General features: G+C 39.5%; 1 protein-coding gene across 1 annotated transcript in view; it reads left to right on the top strand.

Annotated features, from left to right (window-relative positions):
* Positions 1-25622, top strand: part of LOC126175797 (uncharacterized) — a 93098-nt gene extending 67476 nt beyond the window's left edge. The window contains exons 6-8 of the mRNA XM_049922778.1: positions 1108-1302; positions 14075-14149; positions 24522-25622. Of these exons, the coding sequence (XP_049778735.1) occupies positions 1108-1302; positions 14075-14149; positions 24522-25453 (1202 nt within the window). The 3' untranslated portion in view covers positions 25454-25622. The remainder of the gene's footprint in view (positions 1-1107; positions 1303-14074; positions 14150-24521) is intronic.
* The last annotated feature ends 936 nt before the right edge of the window (positions 25623-26558 follow it).

The raw sequence follows: 26558 nt of genomic DNA, 5'->3' as shown, positions 1-26558 counted from the left end.
ATTGTAATTAGTAAAGTATGTGCTAGAACACCATCTGAAACTTCAATTTAAGGATGTTTTCACACCACTATCCATCCACACACATACAGACACAACTGTTATGTCTGTATATATATATATATATATATATATATATATGTGTGTGTGTGTGTGTGTGTGTGTGTGTGCGCGTGCGCGTGTGCGCGAGTGTATACCTGTCCTTTTTTCCCCCAAGGTAAGTCTTTCCGCTCCCGGGATTGGAATGACTCCTTACCCTCTCCCTTAAAACCCACATCCTTTCATCTTTCCCTCTCCTTCCCTCTTTCCTGACGAAGCAACCGGGGGTTGCGAAAGCTCGAAATTTTGTGTGTGTGTTTTCGTGTTTTTTATTGTGCCTATCTACCAGCGCTTTCCTGTTTGGTAAGTCATGGAATCTTTGTTTTTAATATATACTATTATTTCGATTTAAATAAATAAATAGTGTGTTAAAAAAACCATTTATGCTTTCTGCATCATTGCCCAACCTGTGTTTAGAGGACAGTGATAGGTAGTGGTCATCAGCCCATAGTGAAATGTCCCCTTGTTATTGAGCTATATGCTGCAATAGATATTCTAGTGGTGTGAAAACATCCTTAAATTGAAGTTTCAGATGGTGTTCTAGCACATACTTTATTAATTACAATCCTGCAAATATGTCCTAGGGAGAAGGAGAATATATAAAATGTAACGAATACTGTCCAACTGATGCCTGTTCCTTAGAAAATCAAATGTTCATTCTGGAATTATTTGTTCATTAGATTTTTGTATTCTTTCTCTTGTGAAGAAAACAGGTACATAATAAAGTATAAGAAAGACTGCATGGATAGAACTATCAGTTTCCTTCCAATACAACATAGCACCGGGTTATCCTAATCTATGGGTACACTCTTTGCTTGATCTTTTGGGATATTTTTATTGGGTTATTTATATGTGTTGATTACTGTTTCAAAGAATTAATTGTTGAAAACTGTTTTTCAAACTGATGGTTTTCTTCTGTAATATTTTCGTTCCACAGATAATTACAAGAATTCTTATATAGTTTTATAGTTATTGTTAATCATTTTCCCATGTCCTTTTCTGTTTAATTAGAAACATTAAGATTTTACCGGGCTCTTCACACTGTGGGAACAGACTTCCTTGTGATGCAATCACTGTTTCCCAAATTCACTCGCAAGGATCTAAAGGACAGATATAAAAAAGAAGAAAAAATTAATAGGGAATTAGTGGAAAAAGCTCTACGAAATCCACTTACTTTTGATTTGACAGAACTGCAGAAGGAATTTGGTAAGTGTTCACAAAATCCATTACTTTTCCCCTCACATCATTAATGTCTGATGTGTTCCATATGGGTGAAAGCTACTCCTTCATATTTGTTAATTAACTTTTCTCTTGAAATTGTATAACTCTTATCGTAAATCAAAGCAATGTGAAGGATAATATGTTATTTGCAGAATATAATTAAGTAGTGTGTGTGTGTGTGTGTGTGTGTGTGTGTGTGTGTGTGTGTGTGTGTGCGTGTGTGTGTGTAAAACAGTGCTGTTAAAGGTGATAGTTTTGCTACCTAAATATTCTTCCTGTTTTACAGTTTAACCACTCTTAATAATCTATTCAGGGTGTATACGACCCGGGACAACTGGGAGAACGGGAAAAACGAGGAAATTTTTTCATCTGGGAGAAAACCGGGAAAAACCTGGGATTTTTTTAGAATTCCGGGAATTTTTCGTTGTTTCAGTTTACAGTTAAATTTTTGTAATTTTGACTGGTAAGAACCAATACTCAAACAAAGGATATTACTGTATCCTGCTATTGCAGAATAATACTGCAGCATTAAAACATGAACAAGAGAAAAAAATGAAAATAAAATTAAATTGCAAAAGAAATGTGCCATATAAAATAACACGGTGCTCGTGCAAGTGTCTACCGACAGCAAAATGTGTCAAAGGCTTTCGGAAGACTATGCAATGCTTAACAACAACAAATTGCCTCCGATGAGTGTGACGTCACAACTGTTTACATTAGACTCATTTAATTTGTTGCGAGTGGGCTCATGCTCATGTGCAGTTGAGTTGCGTATGAGTAGTACCTTCTCCTGCTTCTGGCTACAGAAATGTGGCTGTTGGTTGTGTAAGCAGCAGTAGCAGCAAAGATTCACGCTTGCGCAGCAAGCTCGGATCTAGTGGGGGGTGGGGGCAAACCGGGGTATCTGAACCGGGTGACAATTTCAGAGGGAGGGGGCAAATTCATATTCTTGAGGAAACAAACCTTGTTTCATAAAGCACCTAGCATTCAGCTCACGTTGGTCTATCAATTATTCATGTTGTTGTTGTTGTTGTTGTTGTTGTGGTCTTCAGTCCAGAGACTGGTTTAATGCAGCTCTTCATGTTACTCTATCCTGTGCAAACTTCATCATCTCCCAGTACTTACTGCAACCCACATCCTTCTGAATCTGTTTAGTGTATTCATCTCCTGGTCTCCCTCTATGATTTTTACCCTCCATGCTGCCCTCCAATACTAAATTGGTGATCCCTTGATGCTCAGAATATGCCCTACCAACTGATCCCTTCTTCTAGTCAAGATGCGCCACAAATTTCTCTTAATTATGTGACCTACGCATCTAATCTTCAGCATTCTTCTGTAGCACCACATTTCAAAAGCTTCTATTCTCTTCTTGTTTAAACTATTTATCATCCACGTTTCACTTCCATACATGCCTACGCTCCATAGAAATACTTTCAAAAACGACTTCCTGACACTTAAATCTATACTCGATGTTAAAAAATTTCTCTTCTTCAGAAACGCTTTCCTTGCCATTGCCAGTCTACATTTTATATCCTCTCTACTTCGACCATCATCAGTTATTTTGCTCCCAAAATAGCAAAACTCCTTTACTACTTTAAGTGTCTCATTTCCTAATCTAATTCCCTCAGCATCACCCGATTTAATTCGACTACAGTCCATTATCCTCGTTTTGCTTTTGTTGATGTTCATGTTATATCCTCCTTTCAAGACATTGTCAATTCTGTTTAGCTGTTCTTCCAGGTCCTTTGCTGTCTCTGACAGAATTACAATATCATCGACGAACCTCAAAGTTTTCATTTCTTCTCCATGGATTTTAATTCCTACTCCGAATTTTTCTTTTGTTTCCTTTACTGCATGCTCAATTATTCATATGAATTTGAAATGCACCCCTGCTGTTTTTTGAACACATTCTAAGTTGATTTCTGAATGAATCATAAGTTGATTTTTGAATGCGTGCATATGTAGGTGATGTCTCTGCCAGGGGAATCTTCGTCACATCTAGAAATAAACTTTCCTGCAGACAGAACGGGACGGGGCTATACAAGCTGAGCGGAATGAAACCAAACCGGTGAATGCTAACTGCTGCTTGTTTATGTGGTTGATTCAGTTTGCGAATGTTCAGCATTGTTATAATTACTAGTGAAATCCGTAGATTCAGACTACCAAAGTGGAAATAAATGATTAACAGAAATAATAGGTAAGAAATACTAGTATTATCTTCTAGGGTATCCAAGAAAGTGAAATTTTGACAGAAAATTTTTGGCCCGATCGCTACACTAGACAGGGCCAGTTGTAGTCCACTTAAGTTCCATTCTGGGAGTAGCGCGGGAAACACATTATACAAACTCGTAATAACGCCAATCCGGAGAATAATTTCTGGACAACTAAACCGATGATTGTGGCAAGGTTAGTAAAGTTAACCGGAGAATGAGTTTTTACAGTGGTAGGAATAGTTACAGAATTAGTGATGACAAGACTGTTTGTTAGAACGAGGAAGGAGAAGAAACGGGGACATCACACAAATTATGGAAGAATATGACGATTCCAAATTTATACAAAAATTTCATTCTACTACTTTTCGGTCTCGTGCATGAGGAACTGCAGCGTATGAATGAAATGTGAAACTATTTCCTAACGCAAAGCTTTTTGCTTGTAGTAGGGTAAATAGGTATTTCGTATTGGTACTTCATGAATTATATATTCTGTCATATTATAAAAATGATCATTATTGCCAAAACAGTCTTGCTTATTTGTGTGTGTTACAATTGCCGCAATATTAGAAAGGCCTATTTTGTTTTATTCAGCACACAGTGACAAAATAGACGTGATCAATTTGACGAACTTTGATGAGGTAATAGTTCTTTCATAGAAAGGAAAGCACACCGTGTCAAGCTGTAGCAAGATTAAAGAGAAAAATCGCTAGGACGTAAGGACTGAAGAAATGTGTACTGTCTTTACTGGTTTTAGGTATCCTGTATTTAATTTTATGTCACACAGAAGAGGAAGTTATTAGCTAATAGGCAATAAATAGTCCAGATTTTCTGAAGAGTTCTTGTTCTCCTGGTTACAAATAACCCTATCCAGTATTAATTGTGAGAGGTAATATATAAAGAGGGGCAGGATGTCAAATTGGCCGACTGGGAGCAGGAGAGGTACTACAGAACATTTTAATTTCCACTGTCCTGAAACAGTTGGCTGGCATCCATTACAAAATATACACGTTTGAGTTCCACAGATCGAAATGCAGTGATGTGCGGTATAAGAATGAATTGAAATACACTCCTGGAAATTGAAATAAGAACACCGTGAATTCATTGTCCCAGGAAGGGGAAACTTTATTGACACATTCCTGGGGTCAGACACATCACATGATCACACTGACAGAACCACAGGCACATAGACACAGGCAACAGAGCATGCACAATGTCGGCACTAGTACAGTGTATATCCACCTTTCGCAGCAATGCAGGCTGCTATTCTCCCATGGAGACGATCGTAGAGATGCTGGATGTAGTCCTGTGGAACGGCTTGCCATGCCATTTCCACCTGGCGCCTCAGTTGGACCAGCGTTCGTGCTGGACGTGCAGACCGCGTGAGACGACGCTTCATCCAGTCCCAAACATGCTCAATGGGGGACAGATCCGGAGATCTTGCTGGCCAGGGTAGTTGACTTACACCTTCTAGAGCACGTTGGGTGGCACGGGATACATGCGGACGTGCATTGTCCTGTTGGAACAGCAAGTTCCCTTGCCGGTCTAGGAATGGTAGAACGATGGGTTCGATGACGGTTTGGATGTACCGTGCACTATTCAGTGTCCCCTCGACGATCACCAGTGGTGTACAGCCAGTGTAGGAGATCGCTCCCCACACCATGATGCCGGGTGTTGGCCCTGTGTGCCTCGGTCGTATGCAGTCCTGATTGTGGTGCTCACCTGCACGGCGCCAAACACGCATACGACCATCATTGGCACCAAGGCAGAAGCGACTCTCATCGCTGAAGATGACACGTCTCCATTCGTCCCTCCATTCACGCCTGTCGCGACACCACTGGAGGCGGGCTGCACGATGTTGGGGCGTGAGCGGAAGACGGCCTAATGGTGTGCGGGACCGTAGCCCAGCTTCATGGAGACGGTTGCGAATGGTCCTCGCCGATACCCCAGGAGCAACAGTGTCCCTAATTTGCTGGGAAGTGGCGGTGCGGTCCCCTACGGCACTGCGTAGGATCCTACGGTCTTGGCGTGCATCCGTGCGTCGCTGCGGTCCGGTCCCAGTTCGACGGGCACGTGCACCTTCCGCCGACCACTGGCGACAACATCGATGTACTGTGGAGACCTCACGCCCCCACGTGTTGAGCAATTCGGCGGTACGTCCACCCGGCCTTCCGCATGCCCACTATACGCCCTCGCTCAAAGTCCGTCAACTGCACATACAGTTCACGTCCACACTGTCGCGGCATGCTTCCAGTGTTAAAGACTGCGATGGAGCTCGGTATGCTACGGCAAACTGGCTGACACTGACGGCGGCGGTGCACAAATGCTGCGCAGCTAGCGCCATTCGACAGCCAACACCGCGGTTCCTGGTGTGTCCACTGTGCTGTGCGTGTGATCATTGCTTGTACGGCCCTCTCGCAGTGTCCGGAGCAAGTATGGTGGGTCTGACACACCGGTGTCAATGTGTTCTTTTTTCCATTTCCAGGAGTGTACATTCCACTGCACACTTGCGACCAAATAACATGTTCTAACAATACCACCACTTGCAAAGTAGGTTAGAAATCGGATTAATAATATTGCTCACGCAGCATATGTTCGCTTTATCGGGCAACAACAAAGTTATTGACTGTGGATGGTATCGTCAGAATGGAAATAATGAAATCACTGTAAAAAAAAGTCATTAATTTTGGCACTTATCTTGAATGGATTCCCACGTAGATTTCGTCGAAGTTGTTATGGCTCGTCTTGTTGACACTAGGGTGATTCCACTTTGACTGCTAGAAGACCTAACAAATGGGTTTTTCAGGAAATTCTTAATGATCCAACAATCCCAGATCAGAGCAATGGTATGGTAGAAATAATTTTTGACTTGGTGTTCACGATCCACATTTTTATTAAACTTCTTGTAAATTCACATATACTACTTCTTAGTTGTCACATCATCAAGAAAACATTTTTGTATCAATTTTCATATATTTAATTTCCACTTTAACCAAACACAAGACTTGACTGTTCTTTTACAAAGCGAAGTAACAACTTAACTTCTGCAAAGTGAAACAAAGACTGCCCTGAGCGCATTCGCGCCAAAACGTAAATAAAAGATTATGACAGTCTCACAGAAATGAACACACACAAGAACCATATAACTGTAATATATCGATACATCGGAGTACCTATACATTAATAAAACCAAATGTGAATATTGTCACAAAAATACGTCTGTTACTTTGCAGAAAGTAGTACGATATTACTGGTATCGAGAACTGGGGTTGGAGTGCCGTAATGGTCACGTAAATAAAGAACCATTACAGTGTCTTACATTTCCTTGAAGATATATGTTCTACGTATCAGACTATTCAGAAAGATGTGCACTACAAAATGAACTTATTTTTGAAAAGTCGTTTTTTGACGTTCTGATGCGCAGAGCAGTCTGAGTTAAAGTGGTGGGGGGAGGGAGGGGTAGTCTCCACGTGGCCCATGTTTACATTTGATGATTTTTCTGTTTCCTCTTCGTTTACCGGTATCACGTCAAATAAAAACAAGACGGATTTCTGTGGCTGGGAGCTATCAAGTGAATTGAAATACATTCATATAATTAAGGAAGGCTAATATATGTTACTAGTTTCAGATTTTCTTTTATTTCCATCTGTCTGACAGTCAAGCATTAATCGCCTTGCAGACCAATAAAGTTATTTTTGTCAGTTTGCGAAAGAAATTTGGCTTTTATTAAGCTTTCCTGCTGACGCAGTCAATTTATTTGAAACGAAGGGTTTAATTCCACACTATTGGCCAGTTTCAACTCTTTGCTGCATTTCAAGTGCACAATTTCATCTTCTAGCACGTATGGCACTATGCCATAACAAAGAACCAAACATGGGATAATACAGTACTGGTACTACAAGAAAATTTACCTCCCGAAAACCAAACTGAAAAGCTTCATATCAGGTTGAGGTCTACATCATTGGGAATCTAGACATACAAATGTGCACTGTAAGGCGAACTATGCGTTATAGTATGGTTCACAAAATTCCGATGCTCTTGGAGTATCCTCTGATGTCGTTTCTTTTATGGCATAATGTAAGATTTTTTAATGTTTTACACATACAAACATACGGGCTTCCTACGTCACCATAGCTGTGGAAGCATGGTGACGCCTCTTAAATCTGGCGCTCTCTAGCAACTGCTGAAATGAATCTATTTCTAACAGGTCTCGGGAAAATATTGCGAATTGTTGTTCGAAAAGCGTTATTTTCAAAGTAAATTTCCTTATACACAAAATGAACTATGTGCGAGAATGTACGAAGAATTTCTGAAATCACAGTGTTTGCTCTCTTTTAAAAATCAACTCTTTTGTCACGAGCCATTTAGAAGAATTTTGAGCCCAGACGATCAGAGATTTATGTCGGTAATAAAAAATTTTACTGGCGTGTTTGTGTGATGTATCTTAAAGTGTAACATGCGCTAAACAGATCAACGTTATATTTGAAAGCTTAGCTTCTGATGTAGCTTATTAATCTTCGAGACAAATATTATATGCGAAAGCTTTGCTTTTCTTGTGGCAACATTTTGTATATTAATTTAAAATTTACCTGTTGGTGGAATTCAAATTTATACTTTCATAATACGAAAATATGCAACGCAAACGTTGCTTACTTTCATAATACGAAAGTATGCAGCGCACACGTTGCTGCACATCAAAGATCTTTCCAAAACATGTTTTTTCCCCTGAGTTTAGTTTTCTAAAGTGTCGGGAAATTCTACGCTGCTGTATAACACCATAGCCATTCAAAGGGTTGATAACTTTTACAGTTTTGAGGGAAAGTATACTGTCACTTAACATGTAAAAAGTGTATTTTCACCTGGGAGGAAATGTATTTTTAACCAGGAGATCCGGGAATGTTTTTCCTTGTCCGCGTATACTCCCTGCTATTATACTTACAAAACCAGAGCAGTGATTCTGCATTTGTTGCCTTTGATAACTGAAAAAAAGTCAGAGCTTTCAAGTAGCATAATGGCCTGTTCCAAGATTGCAATCAAAGAAGGCGTTATAGATTTATGACATGTTTTCTACTCACCATATAGCAGATACGCTGAGTCGCAGATAGTTTGTACCTATCTGTGACTCAGCATCTCTGCTATATGGTGAGTAGTAACTTTCCTTTTCGTAATATTATTACATTACATCCTGGATTTTCCACTGTTTGATTTATGAGCTGTTTATTGGACATTATGTAGATCACAGAGATTTGTAATTCACAATAGACTTCATTAAAAATACTTTTAATAACAAAGAAACATTTAACGGTCTTTCTCAAAAAATGGTCAAAAAATCATCTGCTCCCCTAAGAAACCTAACTGATTGCAGCCAGTACTGAACAACAAATTTGGTATATAAAAACCAAATATGAGGAAGAATATGTGCAATACCTCAGTGACCACCTTTGATAGCTCACTGCAGCAAAATAGTTAAGTACCTAATTTGAGATGTTAGGAGAGATAAACCATACCCCAGAATTAAATCATGAAGCTGCTAATGAGAGAACATACGAATATAAGACAGTAGAATTGTTGGGTAGAGTTCCCACAAAAATTGACAAGGTAGAATTCAAAACTACCAGTAGTGTAGTGTAGCCTGAAGCATTACAAGCACTGGAAACCTCGATTTTTGGTGGCAGATTTTTATTTGAAGATATGCTAAAAACATTTTCGACCTAGTTTACACCAAGGGAATCTCTGGGTGAAAAGAAAATCTCTTAAATTATATAAACATTTGAAGAAAATCTGCACTAATTCAATATTAACCTTTTCCAATCCACTGTCAAACAATGTTCGACATTACAATTTTCTGCTTCAGCTCCAATGTCAGATGATGTGTGACATATTTCCATTATTGTGCTTTCTGTTTGCTCCATTGTTGAATTTGCTAGCACTTAGTACAAAGACCTGACAACTCAAAGCGTGTCGTATTCACACATTTATAGTATGATAATGGCTGGTAAAACACACATAAATGGGGACGATATTGGCAGGTAGCTTTTCGAAGACATGGAGGACGAAGGAGAATTTATTGATGAAAGTGATTGGGAAGAAGCAAAATCTACGGATGTAGTGGAAGTGACGAAGACACACAAACTGTAGCAAATACCTAGAAAGTTAATCGTGATGGTGACAGTGAACTCGTGAAGTTTCCTTTTTGTGTCACGCAACAAAGTTTCACCATTCCTTGTGGTGATTGACCAAAAAGCCGAACTCGAATATTTTCAACTTTTCTTCACTTGGAACATAATATTGAAAATGCGTATGCTACAAGTATGTACACTAAAGAAAAGACACAGAAAGTCACTCTACTTACAAAACCCTTAATGTGGCTTTCGTGGAGGTATACTTCATTAGAAGAACTGAAGGCTTTCGTGGTGTAATATTGAATATGGCCTTTAATTTGAAGGCAGAATTAGATGACTATTTTACAGAAGACTGGCTAGAATGAACTCCGTTTTTCAAGGAGAGGGTGTGTGTGTGTGTGTGTGTGTGTGTGTGTGTGTGTGTGTGTTTGTGTGTGTTGTTTCCCAAATATTTTGGATGCTGCATTTAGTTCTGCCTGTCACAATACCTCAGGAATATCAGTGTATCTAAGGGAGCAAGGTGAAGAACATTAGTGAGTATGTTGACAGTAAATGCAAGTATCTTTATGTTCTGAAAAGAAATGTGGCCATAGATGAGAGCACAGTAGGATTCAAAGGAAGAATTCAATTAAAGTGCTGGAACCCAGAGAAGCTTATGAAGTGAAGTGGAGTTTTCAAGGTTTCTGTGTGATTTAGGAAATGGTTATGTTTTTTTCTCACATTCAATATTATGGAAAGACAATGACAAAAAGTCTTAATTCACCCTGATTTACACTTTGCAATTGGAATAGTGATTCATTTGACATAGCAATTGCTAGCTTGTGCAGTTGGTTCAGGCCATCACGTCTTACTGACAGGTTCTACACAATCCCTCAACTTGCTCGGGAACTTCACGAAATGAAATTTTGTCTAACAGATATAGCTATGTCTTCTGGGAAGGATTTTCCATGCAATTCGAAGAAGATAAAACTTGCTGAATGTGAGCTATGTGCCTATCAAAGTAGGATGAAAGTTACGTTCATTCCATGACGAGGTTACTGACTACATTGAGTACATTCTTTGGTCCTCAAAGCCAATTGATCACTGGGTATAGTAAGAAATAGCCTGTGCAGTTCCTGAAACCCACTGTTATTTTGGAGTATACAAAGTTAATGGGAGGATTGGACAGGGCTTATCAGTACTGTGGTTGCTATGGTTTTACAAGGTGGTTGTACAAGTGGTGGAAAAAATTCTTCTTCTCACTGATTGAAATTGCTGTTGTGGCCAGTTATATTCTTTACCCAATAGACAAAAACGATTGTGGAGAACTGCAGATTCACCTTTCGTACAAAGAAATCTAATCAGACATCTGGTCTGCCAGGTAAGAAATACAAATTCAAAGAAAAGAGAAAGGCAGTCATCTGACATTGTGGAGAGACTAAATAGGAAGACTCATTTAATAATGCAGAATGAAAAGAAGAAAAAAAAATTAATGAATGTTTGCAGCAAATGCTAGGAGAAAGGAGGAAAAAGAGAACCAATATTTTTCTGTGAAACATGCAAGAGGAAGCCTGGACTTCATCCAAAAGAATATTTTAGGAAGTATCATTTAGAACAACTACAAACAACCATAAACAGACACCAATATGTAGTTTGAAAAACTAGTGTGAAAAATAGTGTAATTGTCAAGTGGTCTCGTATTGCATTTATTTTTTTTTAAACAATAACCCATAATGCCTTACATTCATAAAATAAAGAAGAGTTGGGGATGCATAAAATAAACAAGAGTTGGGGAGAATGAAATGAGTAGAAAAATTGTATTGGAAAGGGCTAATATCCATATCATATGTGAGGTAGCAGTATGTTCTCTCATTATGCCATAGTGTCATTTGGCACGCCTTACAGCAGTGTCGCTACAACAAAGAAATCGGCATTGAAATTTTATGTCTACATCCTCGAATGAACATACAGCATTAACCAAAAGAACCCTCTATCCTCACTCTCAGTGCAAGTTAAAACAACAAGGTACGGAAATTGAAGTTGCCTCCATTAAACAGACATTGCAGATATAGCTGTGGTGGGCAGCTATAATTCAAAATTGTAATAGACTATCATCAGTTAATGGAAAAGTCAACCAAAAATGCAAAGCAAATCTCAAACCAGCACTTTATAGTAAATTCAAGTAAGAGTGCAGCACTGGGGAAGTTGTCAGTGGTACCTTAGGGGCCTTGAGATGAGTGGGTGTTCGTGTTGTCCTCATCATTCCATCAGCATCCAGGAAAGTGGCAGAATTGGGCTGAGCAAAGGTTGGGAAATTGTACGGGCACTGATAACCACTGATAACCACAAACCAATCATCATCATCGTCATTGGTACCTTGGGAACCAAAGCCAAACAAGGCGTACCTGAACACCTTCAGCCAAATGAAACAAAATTTTCAATGCAAAACAAATGAGTGAATTATTTAACCTGCATTTTTCAAAGATTGTTCATAATCTAGCATCAGGAGTCACTGTAAGAGCAAAATCATACAAAACTATTTTTCTAACACCAGACAGGTCAATTTTCATGACACCAGTAACTGAACAAGAAGTCTTAAAAATCATAAGAGCCAAAAATCATCGTAGTCACATGGAACTTGATGGTTTCCCAGATTGCTTATTACAGAACATTTGTCTGGAAATTGTCGCACTTTAAGTAATGTGATAAATGACTCAATAAGCAGAGTGTGTTTCCCAGAAGTAATAATGAGCTCTGACAGCTATGCAACTGAAGTAGGAGATTAATGAAGAAATGAAAGGCTTTTTGCTCCTGACTACATGAGAATAAATTGTAGCTAAACACAAACAAGACAGCTCATATGTTCTTCTATCCGTCCAAAAATTATAAAATTGACAATAAAGAATTTTAAAGAGATGTTTGTGGGAGCATATTCTGAAAAATTTGTATCATGAGCTTGCACACTCAATAATAGCATATGTCATCCATATCTTGGGGGGGAGGGGGGGGGGTTACTCTCAGAAAAATGGTCCTTATGTGAAGAAGAAGAATAATAAAAATAATGAAAACTGAACCAATATGATCAGCCACCAATCCCATGTGCAAAGAAATTGGATGTATTACTAGTTCTCAGTATCTGTATTCTAGAAACAGTCTTTTGTTAAGAAAAAAAAAAAACCTTGATATTTTCATAACAAGTGGAGAAAAGGACAACCATAACACATGAATCAAGGCAAAGAGTCTTCTGGTGAGCTAAAGATTAAGAGAACTCATGATGGAATGAGAAATATGGGCAGCCTACTCTTTGACATACTAGAAATAAAAGCAATACTCTTAAGAAGAATGTAAAGGAATTGCAACATACTTTTTATTCTGTTGGATAGTACTGGAAGGCAAACTTGTGTTATTTACGTGACCCCATCCTCTCCCCCACATAATTTAAATCTCAAGAGAACCATCTGCTCAAAATACTATGTACACAGTGCTCAACAGTTCACTTAATTTCATTTTGTATTTGTATCTTGTTGTAAGCATTAGTATTGTAGTTGTCCTATATTGTGTACGGCTGTATATTATAAGATGCACAGAACAAATAAATAAAACTGTATGTGTTTTATATTCTGTAGATGTATTAGTATGTATTTTTTGCATATCATTATAAACATGGTGTGTTTCATCTTTCGATATTTCATAGCTACTGCCATTTTCGGCACAGTATTTATGCAGAATTGTTATGTTTACTTTTATTTATGAGTTGTTTAAGGTTAATAGTACTTTTTATTGTTGCAACTACTGATTACGTTTTGTTGTTGGAAGTGCACTATCTTCTTATATAAACTTTTTACTGTGTATTTACCTTCTTATCTTCTGTCTCATATCTTTGTGGAAACACAGTATATGGTTTGTGGGTTCAGTAAATGATATCTAGTAAACCTTGCTCTGGAAAAGATAGTCTTTGGAAGAAGGTGCAGAGTGTGTGGGGAGAAAAGAAAGGAGGAAAATCACCTAAATAAGCTTGTCTTGTTCTGTAGGATATATCAGTGAAAAAAAGTGGTATAAGTGTTTACAGAGATAAGAACTCTATGAAAAACATAACAAGAGAGAACACAAAAATATTAAGAGATACTGTGGTCCAATAAATACATATATAGTGGTTTGTGTAACGCACACATAACTGGGTGACTGTCCCCCCCCCCCCCCCCCCAAAATCCCCCTCTTTCCCAACTATCCTTCTACGTCTCTTCCAAGAGCAAAAATTGAACTCCACTCAAGTTCATTTTTCTCAAAAAATAAAATGAGTTTTTGTCATGAAATGTAACAGATTTACTGTTCATAAACATTGTTAAAATACTTAAAACGAGAAGAGTGTGTCTAACAATAAAATGTTAATAGTTGGCTTATAGTTATTATCTTGACACCATTAAAATATTTCCATATAAATTACAGAGGTGGAACGATTGGAGGAAGAGCAACATAAGAAGGCAGAAAAGCCAAAAAGGAAAGGAAGTGCTCGCCGAAGTTGTAAGTATTTCTAGACATATACATCTCTCTCTCTCTCTCTCTCTCTCTCTCTCTCTCTCTCTCTCTCTCTCACACACACACACACACACACACACACACACACACACAGTGATTATTTAGGAATAAAGTATGTGTGATAGGAACAAAGTACATGTGTTGCAAATGGAATACCTACATGATTTTGTGCTAAAATAAGGGCCTAGATTCTATTATAGTAAAGCTTATTGAAATGCAAAACATGAAACTGTTTTGGGGTAAAGACAGTCTCATCAGGAGTTAAGAGCATAGTGATTGACCTCTTACACTAATGAGAGCTTATCAAGTAATTGATATTTCCACTGATTTTTGTTATCTGGCCTTTCAATGTTGAGTATTGATACTTCATAAAGAGATGTGGGCTAAGATAACTAGAGCAATTACTAGTCCCTGCTCTCTTTTTTATTTGTCCAATATTTAAGTGTTAATGGTGTCTGAAGATAAACTGTGTACTTCAGTAACATGGACTGATGAGATAGAGATTCCAGATGTTGGCTTCAGTGAATAATGAGAAATAAATTATTGTGTGTCAGAGAGATCATAAATAAACGAAAGTCAGTGGAGGAAAGCAAGCAAAATTATTTGCAAGTGCCTCCAGGGGTTTGTAAGATGGCTGCATGAAAAATACAAGATATACAGAAGTGTGTAACTCATTTCTAAGATGCTCAGTATGGGCACCATTTGCAACACAACAAACATCGATATGATGACCAGATTCTTGTGATACATCTCCCAACATCAGCAACTGCATTATCTATCATTTATGGAACACTTCTTATTAACCCCTCAAGGCTGCTTAAGAGTCTTTTGTGAGTATGTGCATGGCAAACATGGAACCACAAGCAATTGCAACACCAACATCCTTTTGATGTGCTGCAACCTTTCATCTCTGCCTATCCTACCTTGTCTTACTCTCTTCCTCACAATGGCAGCCTTTGATGTCAACCAGGCTATTCCCTAGGTTTTGCTTTCATTTCTCTGAATATTCATTCATTCATCAGCTTTTGGCTGAAGTAACTGTTGGTGCCCTTCTGGTTTTGACTTTCGTTCTCCAAATTTTTTTCTGTAGTGTTGGCTGATGGGGGAAGAACACCTTAAATAGTGCCTACTGCCTGTAGTGTTAAAGATCATCTGTGCACAATACCAGTGTAAGCTCACATATTCATTTCAAAACCAACATGGTAGCCAAACTGATGTGGTGTGTTAATTATGTACCCTTTCAGTTCAGCTGTCTGACAACAAAGGCATCTTATTGCTGATGTCCGAGCTGCTAGCTACCCACACCTGCCAAGTAGAAGATGCCCATCTTCCTGGGACATCAGGACTCCCGGCAACAACCAGTGTGCTAGATGCCCTTTGTGTGTGTGTGTGTGTGTGTGTGTGTGTGTGTGTGTGTGTGTGTGTGTGTGTGTGTCATTTGTGAGGAGAGCTCTTGATTGCAGTAGGGGGCATCAGACCCGACATTTTGCACATGAAACATATTAAATTACACCGAAACAATGGCTGTTCTAATCCAGTCATCTTGTTAGATGGATATAAAAATTTCTGTGCAGTTGTAACCCAACTACTTTCCCAATCCTGGATGCCCCGTGGGAAGAGGGACTAGCCAAATGGGTGGGAGTGAAATAATTTGTCCAATACTTAATATGCACTTGAACTGATGGGGATACTTTGACTGCAACGCAGCCATTATTATTTGTGTAACACACTGAAAATAAATTTGGTAAAGTTGAGCCTTTGGGAAATATGCGCAATGTATCACTATTGATTAAAGCTTAATTTGCTGCACAATCTACAGCTCTCAAGACATGTGAACGTCTGGGTAACATACCAGTGACAACTGCCCCGTACAAAATATGATCACAGTTAAAGATAATCATCAGATCTACATTCTGTGATGACAGTAGGAATCACTTGCATGGAGAACATGCCTGCACAGGCAGACTTGCTCCACACCAGTGAAACCTACTGCTATCAAAGAATGTAGATCCAATGATGGCCTCTTAGAAGATTGAAACTGGTCATCCAAAAATAAAAATTAACAACTTAAATGTGATAATGAGTGTGTTCATTAAATAAGCTATAAAATTAATAGATAGCTGTTTGTCCTGGAACAATGTAATAAACAATTTTAAAAACCTTTATCTTAGCCTTTGAAGGACTTGTCCTCCTGGAAAAAGTTAGTCATTGTGTACAGTGCTGATGTGAAACCTTACGTCCCACCACCTATGACGTACTCCCAATGCTTACACTTTGGTTGTATCATGTCACACTGCATAGAGTACCCAAAATGATGCAACTGCAGATGATCATTCCATGAAGGTAGTCTTTTAGATTAGATTAGATTAGATTAGATTTACTTTCATTTCAATTGATCCGTAGTGAGGAGGTCCTCCAGGATGTGGAACATGTCAGAAAAACACTTTGTGAACAACTACCTGTGTGTGTCAGTTGCACAAAACACCATGCTCTGCTTTCACCAGTTTGCCCAGTCTTCAAGAAAGAAAAGAAAATAAAGAAAAACATGGCTACATACTGTTTATACGATGACTGTTTGTGTGAAAGTCTGTTGTCACTTGTACTGTGTCGTGGTGAGATCCTACGCTAACCTGTCAATAAGACTCCAGCACTGCCTTTACAATTAGCAACACCTCATTTCCAGTACAAGTAGAAAGCTAAATTTTAACCCAGGATTATCTATTGCATTTACATCCTCATGGCTGCATGCAATTAATGCACCTGCTGTGGCAATACAGAAGGACCAGGTGTAAACCATCAGTACGTGCATAAAATGTCAAACTGCTATGACTGCAATTAACTGTTACTGTCAGTAAAATTAAGGCGCATTGGTAATGGTAAATTGGTATTATGTGTTGGAACTAGTTTATTCTCTGATAATAAATATTGATTAAATAAACCCCATGCCCCTGCCACTTGTTAATTATGAACTCTAACTCATTTATACAGTGTGTTGGTATGGTAATTGGTACATCAGCAAATCATATAGGAATTATTTTCATGCAATATTATGCAAACTATAAAAGTATCAAATAGGACAACTGAAGTTTCCGATACATTAAGATTTTTCTTTGCTTCTCTGTGCAAGATAACTTCGGCAACTGTTGGTCTCTTATCACAGACAAATGCCATTGATTGGTGAGATACTCTACAACAGATCATGTCAAAATTATTTCATTAACATCAGCTCGCACTTGTATCCTAAGTTAAATTAAATTATAAAGCAAAACTATGCCTCTTCAGGTGTCTGATACATGTTCCCAGTAACAGTCCCTATTTGAAATGTCTCTCGTCACCCTAACATGCAACGGAATATCGACAGCTTTTGAGTTTATTGGGTGCGCTAGGGTACTAAACTATCCACACTATTTACGATCACATATTTGTGGGAAACAATAGCTGTATTCTCTCAAAGTATACACTGTGCAAATTCTGGTTTGTGGCTGTTATCAATCACCAATTGAGACTATTTCTCAATGGCATATACCCAATATATGTTACACCATTAACCAAGTAGTTCTTACTAAAACCTCAGCAATAACAAGTGCAAAATACTCAATTACCTTTGAGTATGTGCCATGTACCAGCTACAAAATAATTGCATAGACTCAATTACCTTAGATTCTGCATAACTCTAAAACCACCAAATATAGGCATGAAAACTATCAGTGTTATGTGTGCACCAGCACAACCACAAATCGCAACTAATAGTCCAGTTTCATGACTGATTACAACTCCTTTAAGCATCCAACTTTTCGAAACATATAACACTGCTTCTAAAATTCCTGCATCAACTTTTGCCCAGCATGATAACCCATCACTTATTGCTTCCGGGACCCCTAACACGTAATAATCATGCCTTCCTAGTGATAACTGTAACATCTACCACATGAAGTGTTGTAGCTAAACTTTTCAAAAACTTATGACCAGAAAATCTAAAACTGACTACCTTCACAATGTACCCTCATCCTCTCTTGAGGAACAAAATCTATTGTAGGCAGACACACTACAAAACTTGTATTCAATAACCCATCAGATTAACTAACTGATCAAAATTCCCAACAACATCGAAATCGATATCTCGGATCAGACCAGTTCATCGACAATATTCCCTACAAATTAACTCATCGTGAATTTGGCTAAATCACTGATCATCTGTTTCTCTCAGGTGACTGTTACATGCGATGTCTAAATGGTGACTTTCCTCTACACCATCTCAAACAGAATTGACTGTTTATCCCATATTGACCATAGGGGAACCAATTTTTTAACGGTTATATTACGATTCCATTGCTTTTAAACAATTAAATATTTATTCTTCTGCAGCCTCCGCTGTGTCGTGTAGTGGCCAGCTAGATGAGATGGAATCTCTGGAGCAGTCACCTGTTGGCTTCTGCTGCCGGTGCACAGTGTGTCTTTGCCACAACTTGCTCGTACTTTTAAGTATGGAATTCGTTCACTTTTCAACAACATATTGACAAAAATGACATAGTTACATAACATGAATGAAGTTACAACAATCTTCATAGTTTTAACATCTTTCCAACTTATAAATTAATATGCTGAAATGACAAAGGATAGGCCTGTGCAAGAAACCCAGGCTGTGGAGGAGGAGGAGGAGGAGGAGGAGAATCAGGACAAGGCTACTTTGGTGACCCTGGAAGTACCAGATCCCCCATGCCATCGTATTCTGAACTGATACTTATTAATGTGTTCCCATCCCAATCAGCAATAGGCAGTGAACCTGGAACATGACGGGCCCTCCTGGCTCCTTTACACCTAACCTGAACACCTGTAAGATGATAATTCAGTCGAACTGTAACTGATCTGACTGGCATCTGCTGGAACTACAACACATTATTTCCTCTTCTTCTGCAGCTTGCATTGCTATACAAGGAACATGCTTCACGGATGACCATTCCCCATTGCTCCGTGGCTATTGTGCATTCTGTCAGAACCATGCTTGCCCTGAGAGGGCATCTGGAGAGTTCTTTATATTGGTTCACACAGATCTCATCAGGGAGTGGATTCCCCTTCATACCATTTTGGAATCAATAGCAGTGCGGGTGCAAACAATCATCATATGCAACTTTTACTTACCTCCAAGCAAGTCACTTGCTTACATTGAGTTGACCACTTTAATTCAAAAACTCCCCCTTTTCTCCTGCACATGTACTGCAGTGTGCACTAGCTCTTGTGGGGGAGTATCGCTACATCTGGTACAGGCCTTCTACTTGACCACCTGTATTTCCTCAGTGATGGTAATACTTTCTGCTTCAGTGCCACTCGTAGTTCCTTTTCAGCTATTGATCTAATAATCTCTTTCACCCAGTCTTATGGCTTTGCTACATTGTCGCCAGATCAACTACCTCTTTGTCAGATTGCATCGACGAGGCTGTGCAAAGTGTCTCTGATGTGATCACCTATGCCACTGGAACTGCTATTCCCCTTTCTACATGTCCCCTCTATCACAGGCTGATACCATAGAGGACCAGAGACATTGCAACAGCTGTTCAGGATTGCCAGAGAGCCCTGCAGTGTTTCAGGTGACACTCTTCGTAGACCAACCTTATCACTTTTAACTGACTTCATGCTAATGCTCGCTATCTAATTGAGTGAAATAAGAAAGAATGCTGGGTGCGCTATGTCACCTCGCTGGGAATGTACGCCTATCCATCCGAGGTATGGGCCGAGCTCTGTAGTCTTCTGGGCTGTCCAAGATCCACAACTGTATCTGGTCTCTTCCTTCATTATGGTCTCTGTACTGGCTCTTTCACTTTTGCTGAACATCTTGCGATCCATATTGGGATGGATTGGCATCCTGTTCTTACGTCATTTCAACATATTAATTAATAAGTTGGAAAGATGTTAAAGACTGCCGAATTATATAATGAGCTTTACACTGATTGGAAACTGCTTCAGGTTTTTACCGCACCTCACAATATGGCCCTCAGCCCTTATGCCATTCACAATCCGGTGATACAACATCTGACTGTTACCCAATGGCTCTTATCTCCTGAAGGTCAGGTGGATTTGGCTGTGTCTTCCCTTCACAATGGAGAGATAGTATCACTGTTCCAGTCATTAAGCTGAAGAGTTACCTGCTGATTAGGCCGTCAGCATGCTCTGCAAACTGCTTGAAAGGATGGTTGCCCACCAATTACACTGAGTTCTCGAATCTCAGAGCCTTTTGTCCCACTATCAGTGTGATTTCTGGGAGTCTGGGAGGGATGATCCACAACCTACCATCTGGTTAAGTTAGAAACTGTGGAAGTTAACCAATTTGTGGTCATGGGGTGATATGACGTGAGCTCAGGGGCCGTGGCCTCTTTCCAAAGCCCTTCTTGCAGAGACAGCTCATAGACTGCAGTGCTGGAGATAGGGATCAATCTCCAACAGCTCCAGGTCACTGTCAGAGTCTGTTACTACAGAAAAGGCAATCTGACAGGCTTTTTCTAAATTCCAGTACCTCGTTGCAGTCCTTTTTGATGTACATAAGGCAGACAACATTGCCTAGCACCATCATATTTTACTTATCCTCCATGACTGGGGCTTTCAAGGCTTTCAACCAATATTTATTTCTCAGTTTTTACCCCACTGATTCTTCCGGATTAGAGTTGGTACTTCACACAGCTCTTCAAGGGTCCAAGAGAACGACATCCTGCAGGGCTCCATGCTGAATGTCACACACTTACTCATTGTGATAAATGGGCTAGTGACCACTGTCATGCCACTGGTCAATCCTGCGCCATGTCGGTGACTTCTGCATTTGGTGCAGCTTCAACTCTGTTGCCTTGGCTGAATGCCAGCTCAAAGCAGCGGTCGTTGGGCTTCTGCTTGGACTCTTTCCCACTGTTTCCAATTCTCTCCTGCAAAAATGCGGGGCATGTATTTTTGTTGTAGTACCAAGGCCCATCCTGATCCAGATCTCTGCTTGGGTACCCAGTGCTGGGATGTTGTTAGACTGTCCTGATATTTGGGACTCCTCTTTGACAAGAAGCCGACTTGGCTCTCCCATATTCATCAACTAAATACTAGCTGTATGTGAAACCTTAACACTCTCTGCTTCCTTGTCTACACCTCTTGGGATGCAATCGTGCTATTTTCCTTCGTATCGACTGGGATCAGATCTGATCCCATTTGGACCACAATTGCCATAGTTGGTGGCTCGGCGAGGTCTGACCCAGTAAGTTTTACGGGCCACTGGTGCCTTGCTGACTATTCCTTTCGACAGTCTCCTTGCCAGAGCAAGGATCTTCCCTCTTCAGTTCTGATAATACCAACTCTTGCTCACGTATGCAATTGCCATTCCACAATTTCATTATCACCCAAGCTATCCTATTCTTTTTGCATTCAAGGGGTATCGACCCTGACACTCACTCTTGATTGGGATTACCAGTAGGAATGCACGTCGCGGCCCTCTGCCACGACCTCCACCTATCCTCCTTAGATTGCACTCCTTGGAATTTCTCGCACATGTCACCTTGGTTGGTATCCATGCCATGAATTAGAAACAGCCTATTTCAAGGACCTAAAGTTTCACTTGTCCCCACATCTTTTCAGTGTCTGTTCCTTTCAGTTCTTTAGGAGTATAGTGTGCCACCATCTTTTACACTGATGGCTCTGAAGCCAGGGATAGGACGGGTTGTGCTTTCACACATTCCAGCAGTCAGGAACTCCAATCGTTGCCAGCAACATGATGTGTTTTTACGGTAGAACTAATGGCCATTAACTGCATATTAATACTTGGTGATTCAGTGAGCAGTCTCCAGGCCACTGACTGATGTTACTCATGTCACCCTTTGATTTTTGCTAAACCTTCCGAAATTAATCATGCCCTGAGTCACGTTGGTCTGCCAGGGAATGAACTGGCCAACCATTGGGATATAGAATTGGTTAATTGCCCCTCCCAGTTTTCTTTGACGATCCTATGCAAGCATTTGCAGGTGCAGCTAAGGCCTCTGCTCACTCTGAGATGGAACAATATCTGATGGGCTACTGTGTCCTCTAACAAATTCTGCACTGTCAAGGAGACTAATGCTGCCTGGCATGCCTCATCCTGTTCCTCTCAGAAAAAACCCACCTTTGTGTATCATCTTTGCATCAGTCACACCAGGACTGACCCATAGTTTTATTTTATGTAACGAGCCATCCCCAAATTGTGGTTGTGGAGCCTTGCTGACAGCTATTCGTGATCTAGTGGAATGCCCACTCCTTCTGGCTCTCCATACTTCCAAATTCTTTGCATGTCATGTTGGTGGACAACTCATGGACAGTTGTATGTTGGTGTATGGCCATTGAACTGGTTCTCTGTTTTTTCCATGACAGTAGTTTTTATTCTCAGATGCAACGTTTTAAACTACCTTTGGGACAGGGGAGTGATGGGGCAGGGGGGGGGGGGGGTTCATGTTGGGGCATCTCATGACACATGCTGGGTCAGGAGGACCATTGATTCTGCCTCCTTTGCCTGCTCCTCACCATAGCTCCTTCCCTCTGTCTTAATTATTTTTAAGGGGTTTGGCTCTTTTTCTCCTGCACCCTGTTTCCCATTTTTTAATGCTTAGCCTATGATGGGTTGGGACAGCTGTGGGGGGAGGGGGGGCTGCACCATTTGCATTCAGAACCCCAGTGGGAAGCCCATGTGCGGCCCTAACTGTTTCTCTCACCTTGTTGTATTATTAATGGTCCAGCTGATGGCCATTACATTTTAACCTTTTCCTTTTACTGTTCTGCATCTCTTGACTAGAAAGCAATCTTTACACTGTAATTGTCTTCATCCTTAATCAGGTTGGCATGAGTCAGTTGCAAGAGGGGTTTCTCTCAGCATGACTTGAGCCCTGGAAGACCGCTTATCTGTTATAACCTTCATACCAATTCAATCCGTATACATTTACTACTCCTTAATTTGTTTTTCAGCTCTGGCATCAGTATTGCTTTTAGTGCTTCACTTTTACCACCTCTATGTACTTTCCTAATCCGAGTACACACGTGGTGTACTCCAGATGAACAAACACATAACTGAAGGATTCATGATCTTGTTGTTTAGTCCCTTTCCTCCAGACAACCAACAAACCAACCAACTATCTTCTAAATTAAGTGGCAGTGGAGACAGAAACACAAGACCTTTAACATAACCCCATAAGAAAAAAATCAAGTACAGTTATGTCAGGTGACTGTGGGGGCTACTGAAGAAGGTGAGAGCTGCAATAGGAAGCACAGCAATCCGGTGCAGAGGCAGGTCAGCATTGAGGTAACCATGCAAGGCTGGAAGAAAGTATGTTGGAGCACAGTCTCGTTTTAAAATAAAGTCTCTACAGTATTGCTGTAATTGTGGCCTAAGTCAGCTTTGGGAGGTAGATGAAACTAGCTATAGTTTCCTCCTTTATGTCTATAAACTTTTGAAGAGGACATAGCACAAGAGACATTAACTTTAAGTGGATCTTGAATTGTTCCACAATCTCGTGTGGATGTTCTGTTCCCGAGACATGTACATTGTGAAGATTCACCTTTTAAAACACATGAAATGTGACTTCAACACTGACAATCTACTTCTGTGAAAAACCATCTTCCTTTAATAGCTGCTGCAAGCCATTGTTCATTGTTCCAATTAGTCAGCACATGTAACAACTGCAACCGGTATGACTTTACATATAGACATTTGCAAAAAAAAAAAATGCACCAGACATTTGACTGTGATATGTGTAGTCCTGTGCTTGCAAGTGTCATAAATTTCTTTGGGCTCATGACAGATGGTACCTGCGCGCGCGCGCGCTCGCACACACACACACACCACCTTCTCTGCTGGTGGTCCTGGCCGGCCTGTTTTCTTCGCACCACATAAGCAGCCAGACTTGTGAAGTGTGTTGTACCACCTCTGTGGATTGTTGTGTCTACTGGAGCTTACGCCTGAGATTTGGTATTAAACTCTCACTGAACCATCACAATTAACTCACATTTAGTGGATTCAAGGAGACATAACACACACGTCACCCCATGTTCCCATGCGGTGTGCTCTGCAGCTACACCACAGCATGAAATACAAAACAAAACTTGGAGAGACTCTTTCCACTGATGTGTGTCATTTTTCTGTATGCCTTGCAGTTTTTGCATATTCATCTCCTGAAATACTGCATGTCCTTATGAATAACCTTGCATTTCAGTTACTTTTCCTGCCTGTGTGTAATTCAGTAGATTGTTTTAGTTTTGAGTTATTCTAGTATTTACTTTTTTTTAAGTATGTGAACTTTGCTTATTTTTTTATATTTGACTCACACTTTGTGCTTATTTTTCTCATTTTCTTTCATTTCTGTATATACAGGTTCATTATTTGCAGTGCTTGACTCAACAGATAGAGGAGAGGTGAGATCTGAAGGAAAGAATCTTGTAAAGAGGAAAATTAAAGAGAAACCAGTCAAAAGGAAGTCTGATAAGCCTAAAGACTCAGAAGAAACTCACCATAAGAAAAAGAGAAAAGCTGACACTAAAAAGGCTCCTCCTGAGTATACACTTGAAAGTGATGTTAATAATTCGAAGAGAAGAACAGGTGACAAAGGGACAACTTCGGAGTGCAAACCTGACGGTGGTGATAGTAATCCAGTGAATGGACATGTTGACAGTGAGAGTAATGTACCTGAGGCCACTTGTTTAATGAATCGAGTCAAACCGACGAGGTCTGGCAGAATACCACGGCCACGGATTTTTGAGGATTTCATGACTGAAGACGTGGAAGAAATATATGAGGAGACTGAGATTACTGAAATCTGTGAGCGTACTGAGATTACTGAAATCTGTGATCGTGTGACTATGGAGGATATATGCGATTCTGAGCCTGTAGGAGATGATAATCCAAGTGATCATGAGGAATTGGTAGTGTCAGAGAATGCCATGGTTAATGAAGATTCAGTGGCCTCATATGACAGTGAAAATGAGCAAAACTTTGTGATTGCTGAAGATGCATTGACTGTGGAGCAGAATCAGGTGAATTTGGGTAGTGTTTATTCCAATGTGAAACCTGGAACATTAATTGTTTTGGCTACAGAATCGCCAGACAATCCAGGACATCAGATATATAGGGTGTTCATGGTATCAAATAATAGTCAAACAATGCCAGTGTCTGTTGCAAATAACCAGGCTTCACCTGCTGATACTACTAACTCTACAGAAACAGGCACCTCAACACACTCAGTTGTTCCAGAGAGAAGTACAAATGACTGCAACAGTCTACAAATGAATGCTGAGAGTAGCAGCTAGTCTTTATATATCGATTTGATATTCTGTTGAATGTAATGTTTTTATGCATTATAGCTGTTTTTGTTGTTATGATATATTGTATATGTTTGTTTATACATATGATCTGAGACAGTATTGTAATATTTATGCTGAGATATTTGTTGAACAATGAAAAGAATATATATATATAATTTGACTATCGTGCTCTCCTTTCCTTCTTTCATTTGTTTAAGAAATAATATATGAATACAGTGTCATGTGCCATCAAAGACTAGCATGTACGATGTGCATGTGATTTGCAATCTGGAACAAGTCTCGTATACTGATTCATGGTAGTCATCTTAAAAATAAATATAAGTTTTTCTGCTTTGAGACCATATAGTAATGTTACTGAGAAGTCACACACAGTTAAATGAGGATTATGTTGTTTCACATTTACAAAGATATTTCCAGATTGGTGGTCTATTACATGTTAGTAATTGCTGCAAACACACATTGTTTTCTAACATTAAAATACAGAGATGTTGGATATTATATTTTAATTGTTAAAATTTATCTCGGCAGTTGTTGCTCTAAGACAATTTCTATGGTTCTTGTTTGAATGGAGGGACTGAATTAGTTACCAAAGGTTGCATGTGTCTACACATCCCTTAGTGCCTGAGGGATGCTCATTGGAAAACTATTGTTATAGTATCACAAACTGATGTGTGTAATAAAGTGTAAGTAGAATTGTGTATTAAGCAAATTCTGGATCATGCCCAAAATGTTATATTTGATTTGTAAATCTCCAAAATTATGTAACATACAAACAAAATACTGTTATTAAATGTTAGATGTCTGTTTGTCATACATGAATGCAAGACACTGTAAGTTACTAGCTGAATTACAGTATTTAATTAAGACGTAATACTTGCAAAAACAAAAAAAATAATAAATAAAAAAAATAAAAGGTGCCCATCAGCAGCACTTAACAGTTGTGTATGAGTCTGTTAGTTCTGTGCCCCCCTCAGTTTAACATATATTTATGATAGTTTTTCTGTATTATAAAGAATAATTATTAATCAGTTTTGGCTTAGCCCAAGGAAAAAAATTGCAGCAGTGTCAATACATTTGTACACCACACTTT

Source organism: Schistocerca cancellata, chromosome 3 (genome assembly GCF_023864275.1).
Source record: "Schistocerca cancellata isolate TAMUIC-IGC-003103 chromosome 3, iqSchCanc2.1, whole genome shotgun sequence".
NCBI classification, from domain to species: domain Eukaryota; kingdom Metazoa; phylum Arthropoda; class Insecta; order Orthoptera; family Acrididae; genus Schistocerca; species Schistocerca cancellata.
This window is presented reverse-complemented; position numbering and strand designations above follow the sequence as displayed.